The 11,290-nt window shown below is 45.5% G+C and overlaps 1 protein-coding gene across 1 annotated transcript in view; it reads left to right on the top strand.

Moving 5' to 3' along the window:
* The first annotated feature begins 3,152 nt into the window (after positions 1-3,152).
* Positions 3,153-11,290, top strand: part of GABRR2 (gamma-aminobutyric acid type A receptor subunit rho2) — a 40,464-nt gene continuing 32,326 nt past the window's right edge. The window contains exons 1-2 of the mRNA XM_063097196.1: positions 3,153-3,280; positions 8,841-8,947. Of these exons, the coding sequence (XP_062953266.1) occupies positions 3,168-3,280; positions 8,841-8,947 (220 nt within the window). The 5' untranslated portion in view covers positions 3,153-3,167. The remainder of the gene's footprint in view (positions 3,281-8,840; positions 8,948-11,290) is intronic.

Here is an 11,290-nt window from a genome sequence, read left to right as displayed (position 1 = left end):
ATAGACATTTCTACAGAGAAGACATACAAATGGCCAATAACCACATGAAAAAGAAGTTCAACATTATTAGTCATTAGGGAAATGCACATTAAAACCACAGTGAAATAACATTTCACACTCATAAAGATGGTTGGATAAACAAGCCAGGTAACAAATGTAGGTGAGGATGTGGAGAAATTGGAACACTCACACATTGCTAGTGGGAATGTGAGATAGTGCAGCCACTTTGTAAAACAGTTTGACAGTTTCTCAAAAAGTTAAAGTTACTATATGACCCAGCAATCCCACTCCCAGGTATATATCCAAAAGAAATGAAAACATGTTTACACACAAATTTGTACACAAATATTCATAGCAGCATTATTGTTAATAGCCAAAAAGTGGAAATTCAAGTGCCCAACTGATGGTTATATCCACACAGTGGAATATTATTTGGTTATAAAAAGGAATGAAGTGATGATACATGATACAACATGGATGGACCCTGAAAACATGCTGAGTGAAGCCAGATACAAGGCTGCATATTGTATGATTCCATTTATATGAAATGTCCAGAATAAGCAAATCCATAGGGACAGAAAGTAAATTGGTGGTTTCCAGGGGCTGAGGGGGGGGGGGGGGTAGTGAGGAATGACTGCTAATGGGTATGAGGTTTCTTTTGGGGGAGATGAAAATGTTCTAAAATTAGTGGTGAAAGTTGCACAACTCTGGATATGCTAAAAACCACACCTTAAAGGGATGAGTTTATGATATGTGGATGACATTTCAATAAAGTTGTGATGTAAAAACAAAAATTACAACATGGAACTGTGATTCTCTCTACCATTATGACAGTAATTGAACTATTGATAATAAGACAGCTTCAAAGAAGAAAATTGGTAGGACCTAAAATTGTATCTAGAATGCAAAAAAAAAAAAAAAAAAACCAAATATTTTTTGAGAGTCAACAACACCCAAGCCCTATTCTAGCGTTCTAGCCAGTCCTTTATAGGCTTGTTGCAATGGAAGAAAGGAAAGGAAAAATCTTCTGAACAACATTTTTGGAGAAGAACTTTAATAGGTCTCTATCTTCACTACTAAATATTCAGGAGGAGTAGGCCTTTTATTTATTTATTTATTTTATTATTTTTTTTTTTAAAGATGACTGCTAAGGGGATCTTAACCCTTGACTTGGTGTTATCAGCACCACGCTCTCCCAAGTGAGCCATGGGCCAACCCAGGAGTAGGACTTTTAAAGAAACTCCCCTGTTAATTCTGAGGAGTGGCCAGATTGGGGAACTACTGAGTCAGTCCCCAAACTGAACTATTCACACTCCCAAGTGCCTGTTTAACCCATTCTAATGTGGCTTGCCACATCTCACAACTGAAACCGTACTTACTGAAGTTAGGAATGATGTTCTGGTTGCCAGATCCAGTAAGCTGTTCTGTGCCCTCACTTTGCTTGACCTCTTCATAGCACTGACTGTTGACGACCCTCCTCCCCCAAATTCTTTGGTTTTTACTATCAACTTCTTTGCTAGGTCTTCTATGCTTTCGTTCTGGCTGCTCCATCCATCTTTAAAAAGTGTAAATTCTCCAGAATTCTATGCTTGGACCGGGACCTCTCTGTTGTGCCTGAAAGATCTCACCCTTTCCTATGGTTAAACTACCAGCCTACCCTAATGGCTCCACATCTCTTTCTCAAATCCAGACCTTTCTCCCGAGCTCCAGGCTCATGCTCCAGCTGCCTATCTGGGCATCTGGAGGTTCCGTGGCAGCTCCAAGTCTACAAGTCAAAATTGGTCTCATCTCCCCACCACACTTGCCACCTCTGCTGGGTATCAGTTAAAGGTGGCATCATCCTGGAGGCCCAGCTCCGGTGTCACGAATCCTTGATATTGTTGTTGACTTCTCGCCTTCTCTCACCTCTTCCTCTATGCAGTCACCAAATGCATTCGACTTCAGCACTGACTCGAGGGTCTCATTCCTCGACCTTCCTTCCTTTTCTCCTTTCCCCTTCCCACCCCTTAGGGCAGAACCCCACCCACTTTTGTTATTATAACTTCCCTGATCCAACTGATCCCAACTAGGAATTTCTTAAAAAATAAAGTAGATCATGTCATTCCACTTTGCTTAAAGAAATCAGAAGAGCTTTTTTGTTTTTGTTTGTTTGATTCTTTCCTTCCTACATAGGAAAACCACAATTCTGTTACACTTCTGGCTATTCCTCCTCCTGACCTCCATCTTCACCCCTCTCGTTTCTACCACACCAAATTCTCCATTGCTAGGACACACCAGGCAAGCTATAAGTAGTCTTTAAACACATTTTATTCTGTTCAGAAGGCTAAACATAACCACATGTATTTTTACACTTTTAATGTGTGTAATTCAATATCCCAAGTTAGGAATCGAGCTTAACTTAAGATGTTGGACTTTATACATTTTAGGTTTAAAGACTAAAGTTAATTATAATGCTCATTACAGGAAGAAGAGCTTGCATAATAATGAATTCTCCTTTGGTTTATTTAGCCTTCAAAATCAAAATATGTCCTATGATTCAATAAGATATATTTTAACTGGAAAAAACAGACGTGTATTTGGGGGGAAAGTAAGCGTCCTTGGCCACAGCAAAGTGTATTCTCTTAGATCAAGACATAAAGCAACCCTGTGAAAACAGGTCATTCATGTGTTTACTCTGCATTTCCCAAATACATTCATGTCCTCATCTCCATGTCCACCAAGTCTCTCTGCAAATCCACTCAGAATCCAGCTGACTCCCTGGTGGGTGGAACAGACTGGTTTTATGCAGCCAGAGAGATGGATTAATGATCTCAGCAAAAAGCTGGTATGTTTAAGAGATTTAATTTTTTTATATAACGGTTTTAGCCAAAGCTGTTCTAGGATTCACCGGAAGCAGAGTTTCACAGGAGAACAAACTTCTTGACTAATGGCCAATCACTAAGCACCAGGGAGGGCAAAGCCTGATGTTTGTGTCATGGCCTAGTACGCAGGGGGTGGGGGTGGGACAGGCATCAGTATCAAATAGTAAACCGGGAAGATCAGCCTTGCCAGCCAGGCCCTCACAGCCCCTCCGAGGAAGCAGCACGCTGAGTCAATGGTTAAGACGGGGGATTTTCCCTGCTGCAGGTTACTGGAAAGCAGCTTGCTACGTGATAGACATCCACAAAATGCCTTATTTTACAAGACTCATTTTGTTCTTGTTTTGTCTGATGGTTCTTGTGGAAAGCAGAAAGCCCAGGAGGAAGAGATGGACAGGGCAGCTGGAAATGCCCAAGCCAAGGTAACGTCATGGCTGGGAGGGGAGGGAGGTCACCCTTCGCAGTAGCAGTAACGGCAGCAGTAGCACCATGGGACAGCTCCCCAGGAGGGCTCTGGGTTATGTCCTTATATCCTCCTATTAGAATTGGTTTTCCAGTCGGAGGTAGAGGCGGCCTCGACCTCACTGAAAGCAGCCTCTGGCTGGGCACAAATACTCTGTGTCACAAGCGCCAAGAGCAAAGCTAGGCTGGGTCAAGCCTTTCATTTCGATATCAGCCTGTGTTCAGCCAAAGCATTTTGATTTGATGCAGATAGCTGAAGACTTAGTGGGTAAAAACAATTCTTTGTGTTTCTCAGATCGTGCTGCTTTGTGTCTTAAGATTACTTCCCATAGAGACTTTAGATGGCCTGCTAAATAATTACACTCAAGAATTTTGGGGGGAACTGTACATAGGAATTTATCCTGAACTATTAAGAAAAACATAACTGGGGGGCCGACCCCGTGGCGCACTCGGGAGAGTGTGGCGCTGGGAGCGCAGCGGCACTGCCGCTGCGGGTTCGGATCCTATATAAGGGTGGCCAGTGCGCTCACTGGCTGAGCGCGGTGCTGCCGGTCACAAAAATGACAAAAAAAGAAAAAAGAAGAAAAATGTAACTGGGAGTTGTCCTTAAATTGTGTGATAGGGAATAACTTTATAATGGTATTGGGTTTCATTTTACTGTTTTAAATCTTAGAAAAGGTGTTTGAAATTTGCTAGATTATCAGACATCTATGTGTGGACAACAGAACTCCTTCATGATGTAATTGAGACACTTCCAAGAAATACTGGTTAGGTCCAGAATTTTCATTCAAAATCATTACATTGCAAGTAATGTAATTACTAGTAAATTTGTTTTGAACTGATGTACAAAGCATGATACTCCAGGCCTGAGGTAGATGTAAGGACTGTTAGGCTCTAAGATAAAAGAAGAATTAGCAGCTAAGATACAAACACCATGCATGGGATGTTACACATCTATTTTCCAGTCTCCTATGCTGAGCGAACTAGTGGTTTTGAATATAAACTAATATCTTGAAGCACATTTTCTAGGTCAGTGTCTCCAAATATTTTTGATCATGCAGTGCTATCAGTGACAATTTTTTTGAAACTGCAACTCCACTATATGTACATTTGTTTATAAATTATATACATGTACCATTATAAATATGTATATTAAATTAAAGTTTGATTGCTTCCTTAGTTTTAGAAAGAAATAACTGAATATATGTAAGAGTTACAGTCTCTACTTCTGGCACCCCAGTGGAGACTGCTGCTATAAGAAATGTAAATACTCTCTAGGGCCCAGTGTTACTCATCCAGAGAGCAAACACACCCAATCCTCCAGAACGGTGGGAAAGAGACACTGCTCTGGAAGGCTTATCCTGGTTACATTCCTGGAATCACAGGCTGGAAGGGACCTCAGAGGTCATGTAGTCCAGCAATTCCCCTGAGCTCTAATTTTGGGAAATGTGAATAAGTGTTGTATGAAAAGGGGGTTCCATAGTCAAAGAAGATTGAGAAACCCAGGTTTAAACCACTTTAAACAGATGTCTTTACAGCAGAATTTCTAGAAACTTTACTATGCAAATAGGCATTGCTAGTCTTGGCGAGGGGGATAAATTATGCAGTGTTTCTCAGAAACAATAACAACAACAACAACAACAAAATCCACACTCTCTTTGGACTACCTTGTAGGATTTCTATTTCAAGGAGCACACACTGGGAAACTCCAAATCAGCTCATTTTATAGATGTGGAAGTGGTGGCCCAGAGGCAGGAGTAATTTTCAAGGTTTGCTAGTGACTCAACAAGATTACAACGTAGGTTCCTGATTTACTCATACTGTGTCTGAAAGCATGTCTGAAATTCTGTTCTCTATGAATGGTGCTGGAGTTCAGCACAAGCCCCTTGGGGCTCCTCAGGGACCCCGCTCGGCAGCCTGTCATAGCATCTCCATCACTTCTCAGAAGACCCACAGTCTCATTCCCAGATACATGCTTGGACCTGGAGACAGCTTAAATATGACTTTTAGGTATGAGGAAAATTTCTTGAAATTCATCTTATGAGGTATTAAAGTAGGAAAAGATGAACACAGGCATTCAAAGAAAATAAAATAATGATTGACCTGAGGCTGGGGAAAAAGGAGAGGGAACCTGGTTCTGGCCCTTTCTGCATCTTCCAGGGTTTGCACATGGCCAGACAGTCATAGAGTTTTCTCCCTGTGTAAAACTTCAGCCAAGCATCTGGCAATTTATCTCCCGAAACTACTTTTATTATTGACATACAGGGTTAAGCTATACTAATAAGTTAGAATAAAAGGACCTGACCCTTTCTGTTTATAATCTTAGAGCACTTTATCTCTTTGGGATACCTCTTTTTCTCAGAGGTCCTGTTCACACACAAACACACATACATGGTCATACTCAAACACACATGGCCACACACCACACAGACGGTCTCTTACACACAGTCACACACACCTAGTCACTCATGTATACCACACAGTCATGCTCACACACACACTCACGCATGCATGCACACGCACACACTGTCAGGACCTCTTCTCATATGTAAGCTTTCCCTGCCTCACCCTGGCCAAGGCACCCACATGAAACTATTATCCTGCCCAGCAGCTGATTTTCAAGAACTGGTTCTGGTTTTCTGATCCTTTGTGTCCCTCCTCACTGAGTCGGTGCTGGGGGATCTGTTTTCTCTTAGCTGCTGTTTGCTTTGCTCTATTCTTCGTGCCCCTCAGCCTCCCGACCTTATCCCTGCTCCTCTGGCCTGCTGTCTGTCAGCCTTCTGACCACGACTGCTTGCTTTCCTGACAAGGGAGGCCCTTCTCCCTCGAGATCTGAAAAATAAACCAAACTCTGGGTGTGGGAGTCTGTCCCTTCATGGTCTCAGAGCCTGCAGTCCCCACTCCGTGTTTCCTTTCCCATTTGCCGTCTCCTCAGGACCGCTGCCCTTGGCCAGCCTTCTCTTGGTCTGCATCATCAGTTTTGACTCTCATCTATCTCAGAGGGTCTTGGGGTAGGAAAAGGAGCTGAGAAGTCAGGGAAAACAGGTTCAGACCCGGGTTCTGCGCTCTCGGGCCATGTAGTAATATTTCCTGACCGTTCTGAACCTCAGTTTCTCCAACTGAAGATGGGGTGGTGGGACCTTCCCCACTGGGGTGATGTGAGATTGGAGTGAGATTGTCTGAATTCCACAGCTCGGGGCCTGCACAGAGAGGGGTGCCGTCCATGAAGGCATGGCTATTATGACTGCTATTGATGGCCAATAAATCACAACATGATGCCACCAGCCCTACTTCCAAAGGCATGCTAAGCACATTTTCCTTCTTTTCTCCACCCCCCATCCAAAGACTGGGTGTGAGGGCCTGGGCAGGTTCTGGCTGCCCTGCCATGGGGGTGGGGCTCAGGAGTCTGGGGTCTGAGGGCCAAGGCCATCCGGGTAGTGCCTGGCCATCTCCTGTGAGAGGATGGATCGAGAGCACTGGCTCACGCAAATAGCCCAAGACTCTAGATCTCAGTGGCCTGTGTTATCAAACAACTGATCCCTTTAAAAAAAAAATGAGGGACCTCAATGGTGGTGGGATTTAAATCTCCTCTCGCTCACTGGGGTGCTGGCATTCTGGGACTTCCACTGTCCTAATCCTCCCCTAAATGGATGTGGAGCTGTGCTGACCAGGAGGATTTGCTCCCTGTGAGGCAGAGGGGTGGTGAGCCGGCTGCACTCACAATTTAATGTCTGTGATCTGCTAAGCCCTTGGGTTGAGCTCCTGATCTGCCTTCCCCAGGCATCTTTGCAGGGGCATCTGGATGTGGTCTCTTTCCCAAGCCTTGCCCTCAAGAGTCAAGTGGGACTAGGCCTGGATCTCATGGTGAGGGGCCATGGCCAGTGCGTGTGGAAACTCCTGGAAAGCACTCGGCTATGACTACGCAGGCTTCAAGGGGATTGGACTGAGGTTCCATATTCCAGTTACAGGGGAGAAAGTTAAACTGTGCAGCTACAGTGGGCTAGTCTAAAAGCAAATCTGACTATGACTCCTCCATCTGCTTAACACCCTGCATTGTTTTCCCATTGCCTTTGGATAAAGACAAAATTCTTAACATGACTTTCAAGGTCCTGCCTGGCCTGCTTGCCCCTGAAGCCTCATTCTCCCCATTTCAGCCACACCCTCCCCTTCCCCCTTTCATCTAATGCCCACTCATCCTCCAGCCTAGGTCACTTCAAACTCAGGGTGTCCCCAATCAAACTATGGATGCATTGAGTTGAAATGCCTATAGGATACTCAACCAGGGATATTCAGTTGGGCAGTTGGCTAGAAAGGTCTAGAGCAGAGGGTATAGGTTTAGGAATCATCAGCGTGTTGATGTCAATTTAAGCCACTGGTGCAGGTGAGCCTGCCAAAGAGAGTGTCAGGAGAAAAGAGAAAATGGCTGGGACAGGGTACTGAGGACACTGGCATTTAAGGGGTGGGCTGAAGAGGAGGAAGAGTCTGCGATGGAGGCTGAGAAGGAACTGTCAGAGGGGTAGGAGGACAGCCAGAGTGCCTTGTCCTGAAAGACAAATTTTCTAGCAGAGGTGTGGTCCTCCTGCCTGGAGCTGCAGAAAAGCCAGGCCTCAGCAAGATCACCTGCAGGGCCTGGGGTTGGCCGAGTGTGGCACAAAGGGCTTGGAGGAGGAGTTGCAGCAGCACATGGAACACAGCTCTTTGGGAGAATTTGTTATTTATTGAGGGGGGGGGGCACTTTTTTTAGGTGGAACACAGGATTTTTAGGTCAGTGAAACTACTCTGTATGGTAGCATAAGGCAGGATACATGTCATAATACATTTGTCCAAACCCAAATAGAATAATACCACATGGAATGTACGACACCAGGAGTGAGCTCTAACGTAAACTGTGGACTTTGGGAGATAATGCTGTGTCAGTGCAGGTTCATCAGCTGTAACGACAGATGTACCACTCTGTGGGGCGTGTCAATAGTGGGGGAGGATATGTATGTTTAGGGACAGGTGGTATGGTGGAAAATATCTTCTCCTCAGTTATGCGGTGAACCTAAAACTGCTGTAAGAAATAAAGTCTTCAAACATTTTTTTAAAGAAGAAAATGTTCAGAGAACTGTATTTGTCTCAGAAGTGTATTATTGCAAAACCGGGATTATAACAACACGAGAAATTTATAAAAAGAAAAATGTATAATGCTCTTCTACCATTCCACCCAACGCCTTCCATCCCATCATAACTTTTGGCGAGACAATTAAGAGCTTGCAGAGCTAGAATGCTGTACTGCCCAAGAGGGCACCCCACTAGGAAGGCTCTGGAGGGCCTGGTCCTCAGGTCGACCTGCTTGGGAGGGTCTGGGGTGCTGGTCTAAGGGTAGCTCAGCCCTCCCCTCCCCTGAGTTAAGAAGGAGAGGGCAGGGTGGAGAAAAGGTGCCTGACAGGTAGATCCTGCAGGGAGTAATCACCCTGAATCGTCTCCCTGGAGGCCTCGGTGGGCTGATGGAAAAACGCTTCTTGCTTGTCTTTGCAGCCACCTGTATAAGAAGAACTTTGATGTGACCAAACTGGGAAAGGAAAAACATCAGCCGCTTCTCAGAGTGGACAACCACGACTTCACCATGAGGCCCGCCTTTGGAGGTAGGACTGTGTCCTGCCCTGGGTGCTGGCGCGGGGGGGCCTGGTCCCCGGAGCCACCCTGTCCGCTTCTCTCGGCATCACCAGGATTTACCCAGTGGGTCAGATGAGGCCACCTCCACTTCCTGAGTCACTTGTTTTCCATGGAGGGGAGGGGAAAGTGGTGGTGGAGACAGTGGTGGAGACGGCTGTTGACTTAAGAGGCGACTAAGCTGTTTACAGTCACAAAGGAGACTAGCCCTGCTGCTGCCAATTTTCTTCTCCAAAAACAATAAAAGCAGGCACAGAGAGTCAGGGCACAAAGCGGCCCCTCTGCTTGGCTGCCCTGACCAGCTGTGGATTTCTGCCTGTGAGGGGCCACCTGCTCTCCAAGGCAGCAGCGACAGAGAACTCATCATGGGGACCCTCGCTCACCTTCCCCCCAAGGAGCTTTGCTGCTTTGGGGGTTGGGGAGGGGAGGCATGGCTGGCAGCTGTCCCTCCCAGGAATGGGAGAAATGCCACAGGGGACCAGTGTCTTAGTCTGTTTGGGTGGCTTATAAACAACTGAAATTTATTTCTCACAGTTCTGAAGGCTGGAAGTTCAAGATCAGGGTGCTGACAGATTCAATGTCTCGAGAAGGCCGCTTTCTGGTTCACAGATGGCACCTTCTCACTGTGTCCTCACGTGATGGAAGGGGCAAGGCAGCTCTCTGGGGCCTCTTTTATAAGGGCACTAATCCCATTGACAAGGGCTCCACTCCCATGACCAAATCACTTCTCAAAGGCACCATGTGCTAATACCATCGCATTGAGGGTTAGGATTACGACATATGCATTTTGCAGGGACACAAACATTCAAGTGAGAATAGCAGAATGCATGAGTTCTCTGGGTCAACTCCCCCCTTGTGCATGTGGGGAAACTGAGGCCCAGAGCATTTCAGCCAATGGACTGTGGCCAAAACAGTGCCCGTCAGACTGGCCTCCCTTCCTCCTTCATCTCTGCCCTGGATCCTCTCTTAGGTCCTCTCATTCTCTGGGGGCAGCAGGAAGGAGTAGGGTTGACTGCAGGCAGGTCACCAATCCTTCCTGAGCCTCCGTTTGCTCGTTTATAAAATGGGGGTAGTAATCCCAATGTGTGGGGTGTTGTCCCCCAGATTAAACGAGATAATGTATGTAAAGCCCCTGACACGTATTCCTTCTCATGCTCTTAGAGAAACCCAGCTGTCAGACATTCCTCTTGTGTATCTGTTAAGGGATTACAAAATTAATTTATCCCAGAGGCCTTTGCATTTTAAAAGCTTCCCACTAAATTCTCTGAGCTCTGGCACCTGCTAAGCAGGAGAAAAGTAGGTGGCAGATTACAGTCCCCAGACTCGAGGCTTGTGACTCTTCTCCCACCTGGCAACCCGCCTTACCCCTGCCTCAGGTCGAGAGGAGGCCGCCATATTTCTGGTAGCTCCAGTTTCCTCAGGGGCTTGCTGTGGGCGATTCTGCCAGGGAATTTTATGAAAACAAAGTTTTACTGAATAAGCGGCTTTAAAATAGCTGTGACTGCTCCAGGAAGTCTAAGCAACACATCCCCATGAGCTGGAACTCTTATCCTTCTTATGCCTCATTAGTTAAGGGTCAGCTAAGTGGTGGAAAAGCAATAACAAAACATGAGTGACAACTACCACTTTCATAGTGGTTTTCTGTGCCAGGCACCATTCTAATCATGGTACTTACATACATGATCTTATTTTAATCCTCTCAACAATCTATAAGGCTGATACTATTACTATCCCCAAAAGAGGCACAGAGAGGTGAAGTGACTGACCCAGGTCACACAGCTGCTGAGCTTGGGCCCTCATTCTTGGCTGGGTCTCTTTCTTGTCCTCTACCTGCATTTTCCTCAACGCAGAGCTGAAATATCCATTAAGTAGAATAGCCCACAACATTTTTAGGGGCCCCCAAATGTTTTAATTTGAAATCCAAAGAAAAAAAATTTTTAGGTAGAAATTGTCTTAACATATTCTATTCATATATTCATCTTTATACCAACATGATTATAAAATGTTCTTTTTAATATTTTTTATAGTGGTACCCAGGTCCCTCAAAAGTCATAATGTGGCCCTGCCTCAATGCATTTTGTGGGGCAGGTGTGCGTGTCTGTGTGCGGGTGGACAATGCATTGTAAGTTTCTACTGGAGGCTGTTGCTGTCAGGGGCCTGAGCAATCACCTGGTCAACACCCTCAGCTTATAGAAGAAGAGTCTGTGACGGGCACACAACATCTGGGGAGCAGAACTTAGTTTTCCTCTGTGGCATCAGCTGCAAAACTGAAAGCCTTGTAAAAACTCCCCCTCCTTTGGGAGAAAGCTAGGAGC

This window comes from Cynocephalus volans, chromosome 5, assembly GCF_027409185.1.
Source record: "Cynocephalus volans isolate mCynVol1 chromosome 5, mCynVol1.pri, whole genome shotgun sequence".
In the NCBI taxonomy this organism is placed as follows: Eukaryota; Metazoa; Chordata; class Mammalia; order Dermoptera; family Cynocephalidae; genus Cynocephalus; species Cynocephalus volans.
Note: the sequence above shows the minus strand (reverse complement) of the source record. Positions and strands in the feature narration are given on the sequence as shown.